Source organism: Hirundo rustica, chromosome 1 (assembly GCF_015227805.2).
Source record: "Hirundo rustica isolate bHirRus1 chromosome 1, bHirRus1.pri.v3, whole genome shotgun sequence".
Taxonomy (NCBI): Eukaryota; Metazoa; Chordata; class Aves; order Passeriformes; family Hirundinidae; genus Hirundo; species Hirundo rustica.
In genome coordinates this window covers 91,573,020-91,596,327 of record NC_053450.1, presented here as the reverse complement: position 1 = coordinate 91,596,327, position 23,308 = coordinate 91,573,020, and the positions used below count along the sequence as shown (strand labels likewise).

Here is a 23,308-nt window from a genome sequence, read left to right as displayed (position 1 = left end):
TATGTTCAAATTAATAGCAGATTGTGAAAAAGGAGAAATCCTGTTGTGGCTCTTGGTCTTCTGCAGTGTGATCAGAGTTGTCAGATCTGCAGCTGCAGGAGATTTTTTTACCTTTGTGTGTTTAATGGCTCATACTACTCTGTTCTTTGACGGTGCGATTTAACCGTAAAAGCGCGGGGCTGTGGATGGCACGGGACATGTGGCTGCCTTGACTACTGTCTCAGATGTCGGACATGCCAAGACTCAAAGAGCTGATTTGGCATCTGCCCAGCAGATTTTTATAAAGGCTCAGTTGGTGGCCAGAAACCCAGGCTGTCAGAGTTGTGTTATGCAATAAATTGTTTTTCAGCAGAAGTTTCTAATCCAATTTCAGCTGTATTTTTTTCTTTTTTTCTACTATGTAATCAAAGATAAACATACATTATTTCATAGTGTTTCAGAGAAGTGAAGACGTGTAGTGTAAACATCACCCATCAGGTTGGTTTCTTTCTTTTTCTTTTAAGAAGGAATCAGACCAATTCACCAACACATGATGCTTAAATTATTTTGGTTTCTGCCTGGGACGGATGTGTTTGTATACAGCATACCTTTTCAAAGGTCATTCAGTGTACCTTTTAGGAGGTGTTCCCTTCATTTGAAGAGAGCACCAGGTAAGAACCTATATATCAAGTCCGAGCTTTTGCTCAGCATAAATTGTCTATAAATGATGGTCAGACAGGGAATTGTACCTTGTCAGGCTGTGACCTACCTGAATCGTTGCAGGCCCTGCCCCTGTAACAGATGCCCTGGCACCCCTTTATATTTCCCTTTCACTTCTCTAAATTACATAATTCATTTTTGAAGAAGTGGGTAAGGTTCATCAGAACACAGTGAGATATTTGAGGCTCTCAGTAGTTACACTATGGCAAGGTTGCATTCATTTCCTGAATGCCATCTGTGATTCCCTCCTTTATCATGGTTGTCATGTTTCAGTGCCATGATGGGCTTGCATCCCTCCTAGTGTAAGTTGCTGTGCAAAGGGGCAGTCCCGCTTTTTTATTTGCCCCAGCAGTAGTCACCGTTTGGTCATGTAGTTAGAAATAAGGAAATTGATCTGGATGAAGACAGTAATTTTTCTTAAGATGAGATTTTAACTCTTCTGATCAAACTGGTTGAATAAGTATGTAAGGGCTAATGCTGGCATTGGGTTTGGAGCAGATGCATCTGGTGTGGTGCTAGGTGAATTAAGCTGATTATCAAAACCCCTCTCTCAGTCTGAATAATTAATTACCTTATACCTCCATACCTTTTTCTACCCACACACTACCACCCTCAGTTCATGTCAGGTCCCAAAGCTCAGGTGCAAAATGGTGGTTTAGGTTCCTAAACTGGCCTAAGAAAGTCATAGCTGTGGAGTTAGTGCTATCACTGAGATGGCTTGAGTTGAAGTTGTAGTACAGGTTGACAAATTAAGAAACCTTAGATCTGTCTTTACTCCGGATTTGTTTGGGCTTTGCCTTTTTTTTTTTTTTTTTAAAGCGTTTATTTTGGCGGACCGATATGGGAAACAGTTGACAACTTATAAGCTTTCACTACTTTCATACTGAGTAATAGTTTTCTAGAGATGTAGAAACACGATCAAGGCCTTTTAAGTTTATGTAAAAGAAACAATCAGCATACGAAATAACTGTTTTTAAGTATTTCATTATTAGGCTTAAGGTAAGTTTAGGAACTATTTTTTATGCCTCACTTCTGGGAATGACTTGTATTTGGAGATTTTGACTGTAACTCTTCTACCATCATGTATTTTTGCAAGAGCAGGTTGAAGCTCACTGGGCTTAAAAGTGCCCCAAGGCTTTTAGTGACCCAAAAACCAGAGCGTTTCTCTTCCATGTTGCTCTTCAGAATTCATCTGAAAGGAGGAGATGCAGTCCCTGGTGCAGCAGAAGGCAGTGAAAGAGCACAGACCAATAGGAGATGGCAGGGGATGAAAGCTGTAGAAGTGCTAAAACCAGGAGGAAGAGACATTTTTGTTTTCTTCCATTGTTTCTTTGCTGTGATAACTCTGGTCCTTCAAGTTGGGAGCTGTAATGTAACTTGAGTTCTTTGGGGAAGTATTCTGGAAGTATGAGGGGAAAAAGTAGCTGTAAATACCAGAGAGACTTAATTGCTAAAATAGAGCCATTAATAAAGGAAATTCCCCTTTTCTTCATGTTAGTTAGCACATTTTTAAAACATGACCTATTTTCCTAAACTAGACAGAACAGATTACATTTTCCAGAAGGCATGAGTCACTCCACTATAAAGTCTCCAAGCTGTATCAATCTTCATCAACTTAAGCCATTCATGAGATTTTATTTTTTCTCACTGAATATAAGCAGTTTGTTTTAAACGAGAAACTGCTACATCCTCTTTGGATAGTTAAACTTGATTAAAAGGTTAAATATTAAATAAGTGTGAACTTTATTCTGAGAGAAGGGAGCGGAGAGACCTTGATAGTAAGTGAAAGACTACAAAGATATTACCGTGGATATATATGAGTAGCTAGTTTGTGGATATATATGAGGAGCTAGTTTGCACCATGCTCTGCTTGGCTGTAAGAAGTCCAAGCAGCATGACAACTGCCAGAAGGAGCCAAAAATCTTTATTTATGGAGCTTCAGTTGAATATATTGCAGTCTGGTTTCAAATTGTTACCCTGAAAGTTCGAACTTTTGCTAGGAGTTTGTGCCAAGAAGAGCTTCCGCTCTCTGGTCGTGGAACAGCCCCCTGGGTCCTGCAGGTAGCTCAGAGAGGGAGATGACACTGAAGGGCCAGCCGTGGGGTTTCCACTCCGCGATGTGCATTTGGGGTGGTGGTGAGGAGGCTGATGGAACTCTGTGAACGCAGCAGGGGAAGTAAGTGTGTTCATACAGCAGTAAGATGGAGCGCTTTCTCATGAGGATCGCTCTGTGCCATACCATACCGAAAAATAAGGCTTTGTAAATGAGTAAGGTAATTGCTAATAAGCGGTAATCTCACTTAACAGTGGTAACTTGCCTGAGACTGCATGGAAGGTGAATCTGAGTTTTCCACCATTTCCTCTTCGGTCTGACTTTGAGAGAAAAACAGGTATAACTCTTTTCCATTGATGATATACAGCCAAAAGGCAAAAATCTGTTGCAAGTCTTGAATCTAGTAAACAAACATTTTTATCTCGGTCCTTTAGCTGAAAAGTAATTTGTATGATCTATGAAAATGTGTTGTCTGTTTTTCATGCAAAAGACATGGGTTTTTTATGTTGCTATAAATGCAGTAAAAAACACCCTTTGAAATAGTTCTCCTTCAAAAATATCCTTGAGGAAAGGGTAGAAACTTGTGGTTTATTTTTCCCATTGCTTCAAAATGACCTTCTTACATCTGCAGGAAAGACTCTCTGGGGGCTGTTGAGCCATGAAAGCATATTCATTTAGGGCATTGGGTGCCACAGTGATTTTAACTGAGTGTTGGATGCGGTGCTGGAAAAAGAAAAAAAGAAGGAGTTTATGTTTGGTTGCGTTGCTTTTTGCAACCTGGCATGAAGAATGAGGTCAGGAGATGTGTGCTTGGGAAGGACCCAGAGAGAGCTGGAAACATGCCAGTCACACTGAGTCATAACACACATGCTTATAAGTATCTTTGTACCTTACAAAGTCCTGACTTTTCAAATAAAACCATCACTGCTGTAAAAGTATTTACATAAAAATTGAAGCAAATAACATGGAGCGCTGCACGCATTCTCCCTTGTTCCAGCTTTGTTTTACCCTGTGAGCTACGACTCCTGTTTGCTTAAGGCAAGGCTGGGCCAGGCTGAAGAACGCTGTGTCTGCAGTGAATGAAGGGAGAAGCTTGAGTCATGCTGCTGCCCAAGGAGCTCAGCAGCTCTCCTGATTTCAGGCTCACATTTCACCTGCCCAGGTGGTGGTGTTAAGCCATCCCCTCGCTTCTGCTTTTTACAAATTAGGATTTCAGTATAATTTTGGAAATAGGAAGGCTGTGTGCAGGCCACATGTGCGCACTAGGTGGCTGGACTGCAGGGACCAAGCACCTAAGGTGTAGGTGAATGGTGAGAGGTACAGGGGGTGCACATTTTAATTTCTTTGCAAAAATACACACATTATGTATCGATATGTATTATATATATCATTGTTATATATTGATTAAACATGTATTACGATCACTGAAGTTCAGACATAAATGTACAATGTGTGGTTAAGCGGCATAACCAAGAAAGTGGCTTTTTTTTTTTTTTTTTTTTTTTAAATTTTTTATTTTTTAAATTTAAAGGAAGTGATGCAGCTGTGTTTCTTAATTCTGCCCCAGGGTTTCCCTGGTTGTTTGCATCTGTTAGTTTTATTCTGAGTTTATAAGATAATCTTACTGTCATATTGGGGGGCAGAAATCATCTCAGCTAACCTGCACAGGGAAGGTTGTGGGCTTGTGGTGATGAACGTACAGTTTAAGATGTTATTCAGTCCTTTTTTGGGTCTAAGTCAATAATGGACAATCCATTTGTTCCCCATAAGTCGTTTCAATGGCTAATTACTTGCACAGTTGCAGAAATTGTTCCTTAATTCCGTCTTACATTTTTCTGAGTCAAGTTCCAGCTGTTGGATGATATTATACCCCTCTCTGCCAGCCTTGGGAGCCATCTATTAACAAATCTCTACTCCCTGTGGAAATATTTAAAGGCAGCAATTGAGTCAGTCCATTTTAGCTTGGGGTGGGGGTGACAGGGTGGTGTTGAGAAGTTACATAGATTAAATTCCTCAAGGCTTTCACTTGACCATATTTCTAAGCGGTTCTGGGTGTGTGTATGTTTTGCTAAAGTGAGATAACTCTTGCAGTTGGTGGTGATGTGAGTGCAGAGGAGGCACACAAGCACACAACAGCTCTCCCTCGACTGGGGTGACGAGGTAGAGATGATCTGACCCCTGTAATTTTGGTTAAAATGTGGAGCTGCAGCTCAGCTGGGCTCTGAGACAGCCGCTCTCCAGTATGTGACTGCCTTTGCACCATAGGCTCCAGGAAAGATGCACTTGGCAATTGTGAAACCTTTTTATTCCTCCTGCAATATGGAGCCGTGTGAATACAGGCGTTTGCAGCAGCTTAGCCCCTTATTTTGCTGACCTTGGATAGCACATGGTGTTGGAGAGCTCGAGGACTTCTTTTTGAGCCGGGTGGTGTGTGCAGGGGAAGCCCACAGCAGAGCGGTTGCAGGCAGGACAGCGGCTGCAGCCTGGGCACGGCTGGGCTGGTGGGGTTCTGGTGTGGAGAGACTCGCCGTGTGTATTTCTGGAGGCAGCACCGCTTGTTTCGCAGGGCAGATGAAGCCAGTATGGTTCATCTGGAGTTACACAGCTCCAGGAATTGAGTGTGGTGTGAAGTTGCTTCATGGGGCGCTGAGATCTTTGTTCTCACTTTCTGGGATCCATCTCTTCCCAGGAGGCACTAATGCCCAGGCAGCCCCCAGGGCCGGTGGGAACATGTCCTGCACGTTGCTGGGGCCTCCAGCTGGCACCAGGGAGACACCTTGGCTGCTGGAAAATTGGCTGGCAGTTGGATGCATGACATTTCTTTTGCATCCAGCATATTGCCTGGGGAGATGGAGATGACTCCAGGCTCTTCACAGGAGGGTGGCTCGATCAGAGGCCGCTGGTGTGCAGTGGTGAGTGTCTTCCTGTCCACAGGAGGCCCTGTAGCCTGCTGGTGCCAGGACACAGGTCCTGGGGTCAGCACATGCCAATTTAAAGACCAGTGCTATCAGCAGGTTTCACCCTGTCACTGTTGAAGTGAGATGTTGTGGCAGAGTGGATTCAATTTCTTTTGTGGTGGGGTTTTGTTTGTTTGGTGGTTTGTTGTTGTTGTTGTTTGGTTTTGTGGGGTTTTTTTTGTTTGTTTGGGTTTGTTTGTTTGTTTGGGGGTTTTTTGTTTTTTCTTGGGTTTTTTAATGAGGGTAAATGGGCCAGTGAGATCAGGAACCATTGGGTGTTTTTGTGCAGCTTCCCGTACAGATGCCAGTAAAGGGAGTGAGTGGTGTTTCACAGGCTTGTCTCCTTAACGTGGGCAGGGGTTGAAGGTACTTAGGGCTGTTTCCTAACTGAGCCTGACTTCCTTAAAGATTTATTAAGTAGTTCCCCTGTAAACAGAAATGCATGATGTCCAATTGGGCTGTTGTTGGTGTGAATGTAAATGAGGGTGTCTTTGGGCAAGCTTTGTTAAAATTGGGCTGCAGCCCTCTCCTGTTTAGTGTTGCTTCTGGTTGGGGCTGAAGCTGCTGTTGGCAGCAAAATGGTAAGCCGGAGTCGTTTGTGTAAACCTTTGTTGACAAAATAACTGGATGTACTAGTCTTTTTAAAATGCTCGCTGAGAGATTTTTTCGTCTTTTTCTGGTTGCTGTGGGTGTTTGGTTGCAAAGTTTGCTTTCTTGGCCCAGAGCTGCCTGTACTCTAAAACTCTTTGGGCATAGCTCAGCCGTCTTCAAAGTGTAGTAGCTTGTCCCTCGTGCGAAATGCACATCCTGCTGCCAAAATGCTGGTTGCTTTCACTGCACTCATTGTATTGCTTTTTTTGTTGGGTATTTTTGTTTGTTTGTTTTGTATTATTTTGTTTTTTAACCCCTGCCAAGTAATTTGTCCTAGAATCTTTTGCGGGGGAGGGTGAGGGATGAAAATGTTTTTGATCGCAATTCAGCAGCTGAATGCCAATATGTCACTAGAGGAGCAAAGAATTTTGCTATTGCTGGTCACTCTAAACTATGGTTATTTTTTTGGATGTTGGCGGTGTGTCTCGTCTTTGGCGTATGGATGGTCTAAGCTCTCCTGCCTCCTGGTGGGGATCTCTGATCAGGCTTGTGGAGTTTCCATCCTGCGGTGACTGTGACTGTACACCGTGGTACACTTAAGCACTTAAGGTCTGCCTAGAAATGTAATCTTTTGCTTTGGCAGTGACATAGCCCCTGAGGAATTAAAGGGCAAGAATGCTCAAATAGTGATTTCCAAAGACCCCAAGACAATTATGGAGCTTATGAAAATATGATTACTTACCTGTGTCACTTACGTCTTTATATCAATTCGCTGACTTAATTTATTTGAATGCTAAAGGCTTTAGGGAATTACTTTCCCAGGGAGTTATCTTCTAACTAAAGCGAGTACTAAATTTGACATAGACTAGTATTCCTTTTGACAAAATAGCATGTCTCCTAAAAAGTAGAAAACTGCCCCGTGTATGCCAAATTCCGCTTGGCTTTATTCTGAGATAAATTCATAATAACTTCATTGCTATCAATATGCAACTTCATTGTAACAGTGCAATTAATGCAAATCACTAAACAGGAAAGAAAAATAACCTGAGCCAAGAGACACAAAGGCCAAAATGGCAACAAGTAAAGTTGGTTCACCAAACTTGGCTCTTCAATTTCTGCAGCATTCATTTTAGTGTTTTGGTTTTTTCCCTCCTCTTAGTTACCAGGGAGAGCACTTCCTGGTTGTGATAAATTTCTCCGTGAGGGATTCATTATAAGGATTTTAACAATTAGGTTTTACCTCCTGCCTAACACCTGGTACATGCCTACTGCTGTTTCCAGAATAAAGGATTAAAGGGACTAATGCTCTATTTGATGATAATACATATGTTTTTGTTTTCTGTTAGAGCTGATCAGGTTGCATTTTTTTGCATAGTATTTTTCTTCAGTTTTTCTTTGTGGGTTTTTTTGTGGGTTTTTTGTCGTTGTTGGGGTTTTTGTTTTGTTTTGGTTTTGTGTGTGTGGTTTTTTGGGTTGTTTTTTTTTCCCCTCTGAATTAAAAATAATCTGTACCTTAGGCTTTGGGGGTTTGTTTGGTTTTTTGTTTTGTTTGAGGTGCATGCAACTAATGTCTCCTTTCTGTTTCCATCTCCTTTAGGATGACAGTGATGGGATTCCCTGGTCAGAGGAGAGGGTGGTGCGGAAGGTCCTTTATTTATCACTGAAGGAGTTCAAGAATGCACAGAAGCGGCAGCACAGTGATGGCATTAGCGGGAGCCTCAAGGCAGTGAACGGTGAGACACTTCTGTGGTACTGCTGAAAGGACTCAGTCCTTTTCTCATGCTCTAGCAGGGAGGGAGACCAGTGTAGCATCTGGCATACACTGTGCCCTTTTGATCTGAGGAAATTGTTTGTGGTGTGCTTGAAATGCCCGGGCTGAAGAATCTATATGTTTTGGTTTCTGGCTGATTTAGATGGGCATCAGAGTGGAAGGCAGGTGGGAGGACAGGGACAGGCTGCCAGTCTGGGGAAAAGGAGCCCTTCCAATCAGTCCGCTTCCGTGCTGAGTATGTCAGCAGAGAAGGTAACAGCCATTTAGAGCTGATTGGCTTCAGTTACCTTTGGGAAGTGCACTTGGACAGATTTTACATACTGTCACTTAGATGCAAGAAACTGGCTTACTAGCATCTGTCTCTGGAGTGATCCAAGTCCGCAGGTGAAGTAGCAGAGGATCCACATCCAGAGTCAAAGGGTTGAGAGGACACAAGAGCCGTGACATTGGACTCCCCTAGTTTAGTAGATCACAGAGCAGTTGTTTAAGGTGTTAAAAGGAGATGCAGACAAGCTTAGATGACAGGAGCTTGAAAGGAATTGAATTTTATTTCTTTAATGCTCTAGTCAGGTATTATCTGTTGCTTCCCCTTCCCTTAAAGCTTGTTTAAAAAAGCTGTGGTGTCCTGAGTGGTGAATATAAAGTGTGTGTTTTTCAGATTCACTTAGACCCTTACTTGAAAAGACTTTGTCATGCTGGCTTGAGCCTTGAAAGTGATGACTAGCAGGATTCAGATTTCTGGGCAGGCTTACAGTTTTCACTCACAAGTGCTTATTTGTTTCTCTGTGGAGGTTTATGGCAGTTCCTTTTAGGCATGTGCATAGCTATACATGTGCTAATGCATTAAAGCAGCAGCTGGGTGCTTGCTTGGTAGGTTATTCATATTGTCTGTAACTTGTGTTGTTGACGTGGTGAGTCAGATTCCACTGAGTGTTACTGCCGACAAGGCAGAAAACTAGGGGAATGGCCAGATAACTCCAGGCGGCATGATAAAGTCACTGGATTGCATAAGAAATTGCAAACTCCTTAATGTGATTAAAGAAGACCTCAGACTTCAGAGTTCAGTAATAATATCAAATACTGATCTGATGGGAAGGGGCATCTAGCTTTCAGAGGAAGGTATTTATAAGCTTGGAGGTGTACAGAAAACAGCATTGGCTTTTTTCCCTCCAACACCTCTGCATCATTGATCTTCCGTCAAACACAATTTCTCTTGGAACATTTCTTTTTCCATTGTGGGGTTTTTGTTTAGTCAAAGGATAAAAGTCCAAAGGCATGGAGCTCAGTAATTGTGTGTTAGGAGGCTTTGATGATGTGCCAGGTTATGGGATGACTGAGGTTTTCATGGTGTCTAGTTTCTCCAAAGGCAGCTTAGATAAAAAGTGAGTTGGCTGGGAATGCTCTGTCAATGCAGGTACCAGACATGGAGTGTGCCCCTGGCTTCCCCTGGCAGCAGCAGAGCTCACATCTTCAGAGCCTTTCTCCTTCACAGAAATAGATGACCAATTATTTGAGGGTTGAGTTTTTTATTTGAGCCAGAATGATATTCCATGTTGCTCTTTCTGTCTGCTAAGTGATTTTTCTTTAAAAGTCGTGTCTTGGCGCTGCTCTGTTTCAACATTTCTGTCCAAAGGCTTTTTTTTTTTTTTAAACCATGGATATTTGGAAGAATGTTTCATTATGCAGAGAAAAAAGAGCAAATGGAGGAGGATTGATATTGTGCAGTGACATCAAGAAAATCAATTTGAACATGCAATTTGTTCTTTACATTTAAGAAAAATGTAGCCATGTATTTTCAAATCCATGGGTCTCTATGGACTGAGAAAAAAAGCAGGTCATCCAGAGAAATTACTGAGCTATTTTGAATTCAAGAAAATGTGTAGTATTTTAAGGCTGAGTCTTAGATTCCAGATTTCATACTCTTGGGAAGAAAAAAAATTTCTTTATTTGCATCCTTTATCCAACTTTCAGGCCACATCCATTGTTTTTTGCATGTTGCTCCAGAGGGTAGCATGTGGTTAAATATAGTTTTATGTGGGTGACCCATTTCTTTATTCATTTATTTATGAAACTGTTGAAAATCGAGATGGTCACCTTTTAATACCTGACAAATGTAATCATTTTCAATAGTGGAAAGGAAGGATGTGAGGGGGGATTCAGGCTCTCTGAATGAACCCCCTGCTCTGTGCAGGAGTATGGACTGTGGTCTTTTGCACTTCTAGTAGCCGAGGAGACTGCAGGCAGCTGGCTAGCAGGATTTCATCTTGGTGCCACCCTCTGTAATGCAGAGAGACTTTCTCTTGTCTAGTTTTATAACTGCCGTTCCTTAAGCTTATTTATTCATACTCTTGAAATCTGTAAATTGTCTTAGTAGAAAATATTTATTTGTAGCAATAGAGGAAGGTAAAAGGTACCCCAGGTCCTTGCAACTCATGTCTTTAAGAAGTTTTTGGGCCTTTGGATGGCTGAAGTTTGATAAACAAGTTCCTTTGCCAGTGTTTGTGAAGCTGCAGCTAAACTTGTATGAAAATGATTGTCAGTTGTATTTCATCTGGTGAATTCAGTAGTATCATTAATGATTTGATAGCTGGAGTAATGGTGCAGCTTTGATTGATAGTGTGAAAAGCAAATTAATTTTAAATGTGGAAGGTGAACCCATTAACAGAAGTCTTTTCTGTATTAAAGTTTCTGCAAGCTCTGTTGTGCTGGTGGTGACGCAGAGACAATTGACTTCTGTGCCTCTCTGAATAATAAAAAAAAATTCAAAATAAATAAAATTGAAATTACTTTTGACAATTTTATGTATGATAATAGCTTAGCTGTCTCTGTCTCACTAGTAAATCTACTTGTTATCCTGAAAATAATAATGCCATTTTCAGTTTGTGTCTGAAGCCCTGTTACTTAAGTGGCTCTGATTAATGAGAAAGGCGAGTGGTCATATTTTGATTGTCGTATCAGTGCTTATATTGTTTGTGTGTTTATATTGATTCTGGATATTTGCAGAGTATGGAACAACACCCTACAGTATGTCTTTGTTTCCTACATGTTCCTCTTCAGCCCTTGGGAATATAAAATTTGAAGGAGGGGCTTGTGCTGGTTGTCAAGAAACTCTCTGCAGCCCTAAAAGGGATACTGGAACTCTGATTATGGAAACAAGGTCATGTGCTGGAAAAACCCAGTGGGACCTCTTTAGTGGTTTTGATTACTGCTGCCTGTCATTTGTGTTAGGGTTTTAAGAATAAGGATTGGTGTTCGGGATAGTGATACCAATTTCCAGAGATCTTCATCTAAAAGGAGAACTAAGTCCTTCAGGAAATTGTTTTCCTTTTGTATAGCTTAAAATGTGAGATAGGTCTGTAACAAAGGCAATGAAAGATGTAATAATGGCTTGCATTCTGTTGATGAGAGTAAATCCAGTACCCTCAAAATAATAATAATAATATAGCAATATAATAATAAAGCAAACTTTTATGACCTAAGATTTTAAGTTCTGTTTTTCAAAACTCTCAATAAAGAAATTTGTGATGCAGAAGTTTCTTGAATGGAAAAAGTGACAAAGTTTCCTTATTTGTTTAAGATGGTTAGTTAATCTACAGAGATGACAGACCAGACGTTAGAATTATTCAAGCAGATAGTTTGTTTTCACCGGCTATACTTTGTCCTAGAAAGGTGTCATGGCAAACATGTCACCTACGTTAAGCTCACAGTAGGCATAATCAATTTGGAAAATCACATGTATGTGAGGGAATGCTTTAGTTCAAGGCAAAAGCTGAAGTCTTGTTCACTAAGTAAATAAAGAGACGAGTAAAAAAAAAGTAATTTTGCTGTTCTGAGAGATTTCACCTTATATTTAAGGTGGTTAAAGGAACTTACTTAATTTTATGTATGTTCCTTAAAAGGAGTGGGAACCATGTCAGCACGTGGATGGAGATGATCGTTGAACCATAAAGTCTCTGGTGCCCCTTTTCTCCCATCACAGAATCATTTTGGTTGGAAAAGGCTTCCAGCCTTTGTCTGATCACTACTTTGTTAACTAGACTACAGCAGTGAGTACCAGTTGTTTCTTGAACACCTCCAGGGGTGGGGACTGCACCACTTTGTACAGGTCTGCTTCTGCCCTCAGCCATTCCCAAGCAAAAGTTCACATGACTTTTTTTGTTGGAGAGTTGGTTTTCCTCTCCACACGGAGAGGCAGGAGGCTGTGAGACAGTTCCGTGGGTCCAGACCCAGCGATAGCACCAGCCTCTGATTCCTGGGTCTACCCATCCCTGAGCTTGCACACTGGCTGTTCAAGCCAGCTGGGGCAGGCAGCAGTGTATTCTTAAAATAGCTCGATTTGTCATTGATGCATGCATTTTCAAATGTTTCCTGCTCACTGCATGGGGGTTTCTGTCCATGCTCCCCAGTGAGCCGTGTTGAAAGGAAGATGCCCAGTGTTAGGGTGGCATGGGACTGTCTTCACCTGACTTCAGCTTATTGGTGAAACCGCTTCTCGCTGGCTGTGTAGATGGTACTCCACGTATGGCATGAAAATCAAAACAGATGTGGTAGAAATGCCTAAACGCTGCTAAGCCGGGTGCTTCAGCTCAGTGCCGTGTGTTATCTGCCAAAAGCTAATTAAGAGGGGATGGCAGCAGTTGCCAGCTGTGCCACCATGTCTTTCCTTAGACCACATCTCCTCTCTTCTGACTCCTGCAGATGAAAACAATGGCGGCCCTTGGGGGATTGTTGTTGCTTCCGCTGTGCCTCTGTGTGCCCAGAATGGTGTGGGTCTCCTTCCCTGGCTGGGTCACTACTCAGCTTTCAGTTTTGAACAAGCAAGCAGCCCTCTTCATTCATTGTGATGGTTCAAATATACTGATAACTTCATCTCTCTTATTTCTGAAGGCTGCAATTAAGTACTGCAGGAAGGTTTTATGCTAACATTTGTCTAGGGAGCTTTTCACTCCATCAGTGATGTGAGATTGCTTTTGTTGACAGTGGGTAATGTCTGTCTGTCTCCTAAGCTTTAGTAGAAGATTGTGACTGTGCCAAGGACCCTTGCCTGTAAGTGGATTTTAAAAATGCACTTACAGAAACAGAAATACCTCTTTCAACTTTGCAGTATTTTCCCTTTACGTTCAGAGTAAACAGCCTTTTTGGCTAGTTCTAAACTGTGATTAAATATAGATGTTTTCAACTAAAAGGTTCAGAAAATAAGCGTTTGAGCAAGTTTGTCATGGCATTCAACATCACTTTCACTTTGGTGCTTGCTGTCAAGTGAATTTAAAGATTAACAAATAAATAACAGGATGTTTGAGTTTGGCTTCATTGAAATTTTCCAAATCTCTTTTCCTTTCTTTGTTTTCTAGAATAGAATTAATTTTGAGCCTGCCAGGGACTTGTTAATTGTCTGACACAGGTTTTTCTTTGTCTTTTCCATCATTACCATTTATAAAAATTTTTGCAGGCCAAATTATGCCCTCAGTGATGTCAACCGAATTTGATTATGTCCATCCAAATTGTGCTCCTGTCTTAATAAAATTTCAGTGGTTGGCAAGACTGATAGAAAATTTACTTTGACAGGACACCTATATTCCTTTTCCTCTCAGATATAACAGGGATGGATATTTCTTTAACCTGTGAAACAGAGAAATTGTATAATTAATTTCCTTAAAACCTATTCCATGACCATCTAAAAAAAGCTTCTGTTGCTCCTGAATGCCTTTCTAGGCAAACAAATTCTAAAAATAATCTTGCCTCCTTGCGTATTGCCAATCGTAAGTAATAGGAAATGAAAATGGCCATGAAGAGTCTGCAGAGGCATGTGCATTTTCTGTGGCAGCCTGAGTTATTGTAGGCCTAAAATAAATAAGGTGAAAAAAGGTGGGAAAGAGTTCAGCGGTGGCTGGTGGGTCTGGCCCCCTGCTTTCACCTTGTGCCAGCTCTGCCGTTTGTCTGCAGCCAGTAAAGAATACTAAGGTGGCAGAAAACTCGCCCACAAAAAAAAAAAAATTAGAAAAATAAGTAATTTTTTTCTAGTTTAATAAACTACACACATTCATTAAAAGGTCAGATGAATGCCATATGCTCATTTGGTGGAAGTGGGGGACTCTATAGAGTACCTTGATTGAAAGTTGGAGGAAGAGGATATCAGACTCTTCATCCATTTTGATAGTAGCAAGCTGCTTGACTTGGCACATGCATCTTATCTAACCACAGCCTTAGGATTGGCACAGTCATCTCATCTAACCACAGCCTCAGATGCTGGAAGGGACAGCAGTTGCCAGGAATATGAGCAAGAACCGATTCAGCTTAAAAGTTCAGTGAGAAGTGCTTCACAATTGTAGTTGTTAGGTTTATGTTTCTCTTAAAAACAAACCAAAAATCAACCCATTGCCAGCTGGTCTAAGGAAGTGGTTGTCCCACTCTACTCTGCACTGCTGCAACCTCAGCTCTAGTCCTTTGTGCAGCTTTGAATTCCACAATGTAAGAAATACATGAAGCTGTCAGCATCCAAAGGGAGGCTGTGAAGATGGTGAAGGGAAGCCATATGAGGAGCAGCTGAGGTCACTTGGTCTGTTCAGCCTGGAAAAGAGGATACTGAGGAGCGACTTCCTTGTGAGGGGAAGAGCAGGAGCAGGCACCGGTCTCTTCGCTGTGGTGCTCAGTGACAGGATTCAAGGGAATGGCCTGAAGATGTGTCAGGGAAGGTTTAGGCTGGATGTTTGGAAAAGGTTTTTGACCCAGAGGGTGGTTGGGCGCTGGAACAGACTCCCCAGGGAAATGATCACAGCACCAAGCCTGACAGAGTTTGAGAAGCATTTGGACAATGCTCCCAGGAATGGTGTGACTTCTGGGGATGGTGCTGTGCAGGGGTGAGAGTTGGATTCTGTGATCCTTGTGTGTCCCTTTTAATTCAGGATATTCTATGATTCTATCAACCACCTCCAGCACCCCCAAAACCCCATAAACAAATGCACAAAGAATGCTCCAGCTGAAACAAACCCCCAAATCACCTCTTACTAGTGGTGAAATTTGTTGCGTTGACTCTTCATGATACAAAACTTGGCCTTAACACTAACAGAGAAAACAATTTTGTTTTCCCTGACTCAGGGTAATTCTGCATAGCTGCTGTCTTGTTTGTTTTCTCTATCAGCAGTCTGGAGAGCACCCTTGAGTGTAGACAGGCAAACTCTTTAATTCTCTCTTTATAAACCGTAAAGTCTCCAGCTTTAATTTGTACCATGGCTGGTATTTACAACCAAAAGAGCGGTGGTGCTTTTACATCACAGGATTGCCAGCTCTGTCAAAACCTGTACCTTCTGTCTTATCAAATCTAGTTTGCCTAGTTTAGAAATGAGAGTAAGACATACCACTAAATCAGTCATTAAAATAGCATACTCCATTTTATTAAGAAAATAGGAATGTAATGGGAAATAAAATGAGTATTACAAGTAAGTGCAGAGAGAAGTTTCACTCATACAGACTGTGTAATGCAGTTTACTGTTGTCAGTCCTAGGGAACTGTATTTTCTGAAACTCTTACTGCTTGGCTTTGAATAAGGCCTTTGCTAATTATTTTTACACTGCAGCTTTGAGCTTTTAGTGCAAGACTACATTTGTGGAATGCTTTCAGAGTATTAGAAAGGATATGTTTTCAGACCTCAAAGGGCTGTCTTGTGCCCTAGAACCTCCACAGCCCTTTTTATTTGATGTGGGGGTGTTTTAGAAATTACTTTCTGTTAGAAAGAGTTTGAGAACTATTTGCTCCAGCAGGACATTTCTAAGGCCATTAGGCTGTGTTTAATTGGAGCAGGTGTCACGGTGTGCTGTAAGCCCTGGCAGTAAAGTGAGTTTAGAAGAAGAAGCAGAGATTCTGTAGCTGATGATGGGCACAGTAGCCAGTTCAGCAAGTTGCCTGATACAGCTGCCAATGTGCCATACTCTTCACCTCAAATGCCCTATGTTCGGAGGCCTTGACTCATAAAGAATATGGCATGCCAATGAAAATGGGTTTGGGGCTCCTTTTAGTGATGTGGAGTAAACTGAAAGCACCTGTAGATTGGTGTCACAGTGTTTTAAGTGTCATTGATCCACATCTGAATATAGAATTTCTGATGTGAAGAGCAAGAAAATCAGTCACCTTTTTAGAGCAATGAAACTCTTCAGGAATTAGTCACATTCATTTCATGGCTCATAACAGATTGGTCTGTGCTCTGAGTGCAGGCCTCCACATTTTGGTTTGGTTTCATTTGGATATTTTTGATTTAAAATCTGCAAGAAGCCGTTCTGAAATAACTGCTCGCTTTAAGTAACTGATGACGATGATAAGTTCATCACATAGCAGATACGTTCCAGAGCTTGTGGGTGAATGTCTTCCAAAAAATATAGCCTAGTACGTATACTGTTAAGTCATAGCAGATTGCTTTCTATAGTAATAAATGCTCCTGCATTTTTAAATCTTTGTGTGTATGTGTGTGTCGGACTAGCACGGATTTATTACAAGCAGTTATGGTGATGTTGTATTCCAAATTGGTTGAATATGTGGTTTCAATAATCTGCCTTTGATGCTCTTTTTTTCCCAATTTAAATGAATTTAATACTGGGGGGTGTTGCTGGTCAAGTCAGAGGTATAGATACAGAAGCCTTGGGCTTAGGGCTGCGAGGGATAGTGGCAAGCTTGACTCATGTTTTTTCTAAAACATCTGAAGGAACTTCCATCTCTGAGAGCTAAAGGTAGCTGAATTTCCACCCTTATCCATCCTGTTTTCTCTCCCCTTATGAGACTGTTAGTGAGCATTGCAATCCCAGTCAGGACCATGTGATGTTTCAGATCTGTCCACTAAGAGGCTAACTCGTTCCAGATAAGCCCTGAACTGACAACATTCATTTTTTACTTTGCTCAGAATTTCCTGTGCTTTGTTCTGCATCTGTTTGTGAAAGACTGTGTTATCTTTGAAAGCCTTCATCTTATTTTCTTTATTCAAGCTATACGCTAAAATGGAAAAAAAGGAAGAGCTGGAAGGAACCCAGCTGGAGCAATCTGCCAGAGATCCCGCAGAGGGATGGAGCTGGCAAACTCCTGAAACCTCATCAGCTGACTTCTGGTGCAATTTGGAAAGCCAGGAGATAAGCCACTTTTCCTCCTAAAGGTTTGGCAGCCTCAGCCAGCCATTCCGAGTAATGCCTAAAGACCGCAGCAGCATTTAATAATTGCATTTTTCTCCTCCTTCCTTTCATCCCTCACTCAGCTTCAGCAGTGGTTGACCTGAAACATATTTCAGTTCAGCCTCTTCTTAGTCTTTGTGTGTGCGTGCATCTGTGTGCTTAAACAGGCACGTTAGATCTAAATCGCATCTTGGCATGCTCTCTTCCAGCCGAGTTGTCCCAAAAGCAGGTTCTCTCTAAAATACCTCCCTCAGACAGTGGTTGTTGTCTCTGGTGCTGTGAGAGGTGAAGTGTGCCATGGCCAACTGTTTTTAACGATGCTCTGTAAGCACCCCAGTGTTTTTAAGTTATGCCTCCTGTGTATGTGGATGGACTGAAAGAAGTTTAAAAATGACGAAAATGGCACAGAAACTGTACTCTCTTTTTCCTTTTTTTCACAACGGAAAATTTCTTTCTGTTGGGGTGGAAATGCTGTCACAATGTTAGCAAGAGGGTGCCATGATAGCAGTGTATCCTTTCATATCCGTATATTTTTGTATTGAGAAAAGGCATCCTGGTTGTACTACCATGTGCACATACAGGTGTATCAGATGGAGAAGGCTGAAGAGGAATTTCATCCGCTTTTGTTTTTTCCTGACCCCTGCTCCCTTGCTGGCATGTCGAGATCTTGTTTCAGAGCCTCAGGCTCTGTCTCAGTCTGTGGCTCCATATGCCAAAAGGAAGTGATAGGATTGCATGGAGCCACAAATGTGAGGCTTGGTACAGGAGTGGGCTGGGGCTGGGGAGAGGCATATTCCTGTTACACAGTCTGCATGCAGGACTTAATTTCTCTTCCCTCCTCTTTGTTCCTGTGGTCTATCTGTCTAGAAACATGCTGTTTCTCTTCCAAGGAGAGGACACCTAGCTTTTCTCTTTAATGTGACAATCTATTTGACAGGGCAGTAAGCAAATAACTCTGTTTTGCCAAGATAATAAAATCTGATGCTTTCTAGAGTAGTTGTTCTGCCTCTTGCATCTTGGGAGGTCAGCAGCAATTTACCTTCAGGTGGAAGTCATGAATAAGGGATAGAAGTTACAGGAATGTGGCTTGAATTCCAAATCCTCTTGAAACATGGGGTTTTGCTGCTCTTCTCCCCCTCCCCAAAATCAATTGAAGATGGCCTTTTGTGCACCAATGAGGCCTGTGGTTAGGGACTAGTTGTCAAGTTTTATTTAGATGGAAACCTGTCCCAGAAGCTTTACCTCCTCTCATTGTCCTGCAGGGATGAACTTCAAATGACAGTTTACATTTGCCTGGAACTGACCTTTTCTAATTGAAATGAACAAGGCTGTCTTATCTAAGTAGATAAACACAGCCCATTTGCAACTGTAGATTTAAATGCACTCTTTCATAGATTACCTTCTAACAGTATGGCAGTCCTTGAATATTTAAAGTCTGATTAACAAGAGACCCGAATTGAAGAGTAAATGTTCTTTGTGAAAGAGAGGTTTTCTAGCTGCAAGCTGATGCTGATCTCTGCTAGGCTGGAGGAAGACTGTTTGGTACAAAGTCCCCTTTATGCCAGCATGGAAGGCGCTCCAATAAAACTGGCGTGCAAAGTCGTGAAGGTTGATTAACATCCACAGCATTACACAGGGTTATATACAAGTACTCTGCTCATAAAGTAGAATAAATGGGCTGTTAGCTAAGGCATTGCGTAGCACAGAAAACCACCTTTCTTTCTCTTGTGGGTCTAGGCTTCTGCCATTAACAACCTGGAAAGCAGATTTTTTTTTAGAAATAGTTGTCTAATTAGAAAAACTAGTTTAAAAATACTTCATGCAAACTTGAATATTGGGGTTTATGGGGAAAGTTTTGTAGACTTTCAGTTTGTCTGGCATAGCTGGATATCGAGCTTGATTGCTCTCTGGGAGGATCAAACTTACAACTGCCTAGGAATTTTCTATTTAAAGCCTCTCAAATAATTTTGGCCTCAGTGGGGATAGTCTTGTGAAAACGAGATTTGCAGGGACACGTAGAAAGGGACAGACTTGTTGGGAAAGAGTCTGCTTTTCAGTCTGTGCTTTCCTACTTCAGGAGAGATTCTGCCAGGACAGACAAAGGGCTCAGAAATTTTACCAAGGTTTTAGGAAAATAACTGACAGGCTTTTTTTCGTGGCTGATGTTGCTCCTGACCTTTGTTGACTAGGTAGTTCTTCAGGCAGCAGGAATGAGAAGAGACTGAAAGAGATGGTGTTTTCCATGCTGTTTCCCTTTACTCAGGTTCAAAGCAATGGAAAAGTACCGGTTTGGTCTCCACTTGTCATAAAAAGTCTTTAGTTCCCTAAAGTGCTGAGGACAGTAGGAGGGATCTCACTGAGCTTTTGGTTGGTGTGTCTGTTTGCTCTAAAGTTGAATGCTATTCTGCCGCTCAAAGGAGGATCTCAACCCCAAGGTTTGGGAGCAGGTGGTAGAGGCAATTTCTTCAGGATTTGGGGAATTCTTGCAGTATGAGGAGGGGAAAGGTACCCTCTATAGGGGCAGATTTTTTTTCCTGATGTGGCCTTTTAAGAGCAGATTATTTGGAGGGTAGCACTGCTTACATAGGTCCTGCTCTAAAACCAGGTGGGGACATGCCAAATGAAAATATGACTTCAGCAGATTTAATTTGCTAAGGTGTAAGAAACCTCTGTTTCAAGATCACGCACATTTCTCTCTGCCCCCGCCAAAGCTTGCAGCTCAAGTGACTGTAGGTTTTGTTTTGAGGAAAACCTGGGATATGGCCCTTCTGACTGACACCTCAACACAGAGCTCATCTGAGAACTTAAAGAAATACACTGTCTTTGTCAGAAGCTACAGTGAAGAGCAAAGGGAAAGTTGCTGGAACCTCATGGATTGCAAGAGTTTCTCACAGTATACATCTTGCCTCTCAGAATTCACTAAAGTACAATCAATGTTTAAGTCTCCACAAGTTGCAGTTTTGCTGTACTTCCTAACCAGCACATGTTGCTGAACACATTTGTCCCATCTCTAAAAACAGAGCATCCCAAACCTGTGTAGGTCCCTGGAACACTGATGAGTGGCTTCCTTCAGAATTGCAGGGAAACTGTTCCTGGTCCAAATCTAGCAGCATCTGCTGCCGGTGCCTGTCGTGAGAGTTATTCCTATTTATACCCCTTGTTCTCTGTGAAATGTAGGTCAGGATTTTTAGCTTATGATTGCTGATAGGACAAATAATTTTCAGATACTTCCATGTTAATACTGCACAATTAGGAATACTCCTTCTCTATTTATCTGAGCTCTTAATCTTCTGTTGAGAACCTTTTTCCTCCCTTTTAGTTGGAAGGGGCAAAAGGTGTTTTGCTGTTTCTCAGTGTACTTTTCCTCTACAGCTACTCGTGTTTTTTATTGTGTCTTTGTCCTCTTATTTTCTGGGCTCCCTTTGAAGTGTGAAGGTTCCTGTGCCACACAGTGCTGTGCCGTGCTGGCAACTCCAGGCTGCTTGCTGCAGAGGCTCAGTTCTACGGACAAGGAGATTTCTTTTTTTCCTTTCCCCCACCCCAACTCCTGGGCCATCCAGCATAATGTGACAACAGATTTGCCTTAGTATTTGGAGAAAAGTTCTATTATAAGCACTGGGGATGTGCTGGTAAAAAGCACCAGCATGGTATACCAGCTCTGTTGGAGTACTGACTGTTCATTAATTCTCTAACTTATAATTAGCTATATTAAATTCCAATTTTCTGAAAGGAACCATTATCAAATAACACCCTGTTTGAAATCTCAAAGAAACATAAGGAATGAAAGCTTAGTCCTCTTACACTTTCATCTTTCAGAAGCAATCCCTATCTCAACATCTTGACCTACATTTTCTTTATACCCTCTCCAAGAAACATTGTGTGGATTTAATATCTCAGAAGGGAGGTAAGGTGGTACGGTGGGTTTTGTTTGGTTTTGGTTTTTTTTAATGTGTGTGTATGTGTTGACATATAAAGTTTGGGGAAAACAATGAGGCCTTCATGTCCACTTTTTTTTTTTTTTGGTTTTTTTTTTTTTTTTTTTTTTTTTAAAAAAAAAAAAAAAAGACTTGAAAGTGTTTTCCATAGTATCTCTGAGGCAGATTTTAGGTTCAGAAGGCAATTAAATGTAAAAAGTCCAACCTATTCTTTTATGCTCCACTTACATAAATCTTCCTTCTGCCAAAGCCTTTCCTGATTTGACATGGCATTAGGAAAAAAAAAATACCGGGCATTCACTCCTTCTTGCATCCTACTCTCCATTTGCATTTAATCTTAAATTTTCTTTTTATGATTAAACATGATTTTTTTTTTTATTTTGTTTGTCTGTTTTGTGGGGAGATGGTATGTTTAAAATGCTGGGTTTGTTCCCATTGGTTCTCACCCTTACTGTGTAGCTGTTTGGTGTTACCAGTGAACAGATCTACATGGGAGCTAGGCTTTAACCTGGGTGGCCTGAACATGCACAGAAGCAAAGCCTGTCAGTGCTGCTTTCCCATTAGATTGGTTCTAATCTAATGGTTCTCTGTCTTTCCCTGTTCAAAAGGTATTTCCAATACACAGAGCGTGCCTGATGCCATCCCCTGTGCTTCATCCGCCACACAGGGTTATGTCCCGTCTTCTCCAGCTGCAGGATGAATGTCGCTATTATAGCCTTGCCACATGTGGGAACAGGGAGAATTCTTCTGCCTTTTGTTCAGTGGGTTTTTTTTTTTTTCGTTTGTTTGGGTATTTTGGCGGGGGAGGGGGGGGAGGTAAGATGGTGGTGGTGGCTGGTGTGTGTGTGTGCGCCTGTTATCACTCTGAACACAAAGTGCTAAATACTTGCTAAACATTAACACTGTTTAATAGTCTTTGCAGCTTGAGAAACATTGTAGGGTGGGACTGTTCCTTTGAACTGTTTAATTTAAAATGTTTCTCTAGCTTTTCATTCGCAGGGTACTGTGCATGTACAGAGGGATTCTTTTTTTTTTTTTTCCCCCCTCTCTCTTCCACGTCATATTGAAATAGAGTTAGGCAGTGTTTTGACTATCAATAATGCACTTTTGGCCCTGGGTCAAGAGATTTTTTTTTTTTTTTTTTTTTTTTTTTATTGCAGTGATACAGTGGTGAATTTCAGCATACTCGCAGCCTCTTGGGTATATTTTGAAAGCTCATTTACCTCTTTAGCATATATTTCTATGCTGTTCCATTGCATGTTACTCCCACCCCCTCACTCCCATTTCTCTGATGCCGTACTTAAAACAAGAAATATGCTAATGGGTGCTAGCCTTCAATTACACCAATGCATGAAAGGAATGCTCTGTGTAATGAGTTCTTGGTTGGGGAGGAGGAAACGGCATTCTTTAAAAATTGCAATATAGTACTTTATCTCCTTTGCTTATTTGGAAAGATAAAATCATTAAATGCACATCAGTGTATTGTACAGTCTTGACTGTATAAGTGCGTGTTGATGGCTGTTCCAAGGTTTCTATTAAGTCAGGAAGCAGCTAATGCTGTTTCACTTCCTCTTCTGATGCCCTGAAACATGAGCAAAAAAAGCTGTTTAATAGCAGCAGAATGTTTCATGGTGGTGGAATTTAACTCCTCTGGGGGCTGGTGTGTCGGGAAGTCTCCTTAACATTTCAGAAGCCTTCTCTCCAGCATCAGGTTTTCAAGTGGCCACCCCCCTACCCTAGCTCTCATCTCTTCCCCCTGTGGTTTGCCTGTAGAGCTCACAAAAGGGAGGTGAAAGAAAGGTTAAGCTGCCGGTCTCAAGAGCGGGAAATAGAGATGGAAATCGCTTGGCTTGTGAGGAGCGTTTCCTTAAAGGCTGTTACAGCACTGACATTTCCTGTGCCGACGCTTTAGAGATCTGTGTTAATGCTGGCAGGAATCAGTTGTCCCCACAATTACAACAGGAACAGTCTCCATATACAGTCTGTCAGGTGGCTGAAGTTGGTGTTAGCTGATGCAGCACGCTCACTTTGGCCTATGCACCATTCTTGCAGTAAGATCCTCGGAGCTCAGCTGATGGCAGAGCATAGGATCCTCCTGCTTTATCAAACCCTCACCTGCTCTCCAGTCGCTGCAGTGCTGGATCTGGTCTGCA

General features: G+C 41.7%; 1 protein-coding gene across 4 annotated transcripts in view; it reads left to right on the top strand.

Moving 5' to 3' along the window:
• JARID2 (jumonji and AT-rich interaction domain containing 2) overlaps window positions 1-23,308 on the top strand; it is a 210,759-nt gene that overhangs the window by 84,369 nt on the left and 103,082 nt on the right. For all 4 annotated transcript variants that reach the window (XM_040079569.1, XM_058422368.1, XM_040079561.2 and 1 more), the window contains exon 2: window positions 7,898-8,033. Coding sequence is in view for 2 of the 4 variants with exons in the window: in XM_058422368.1 (XP_058278351.1) it covers window positions 7,898-8,033 (136 nt within the window). In the remaining 2 variants the exon portion in view is untranslated. The remainder of the gene's footprint in view (window positions 1-7,897; window positions 8,034-23,308) is intronic.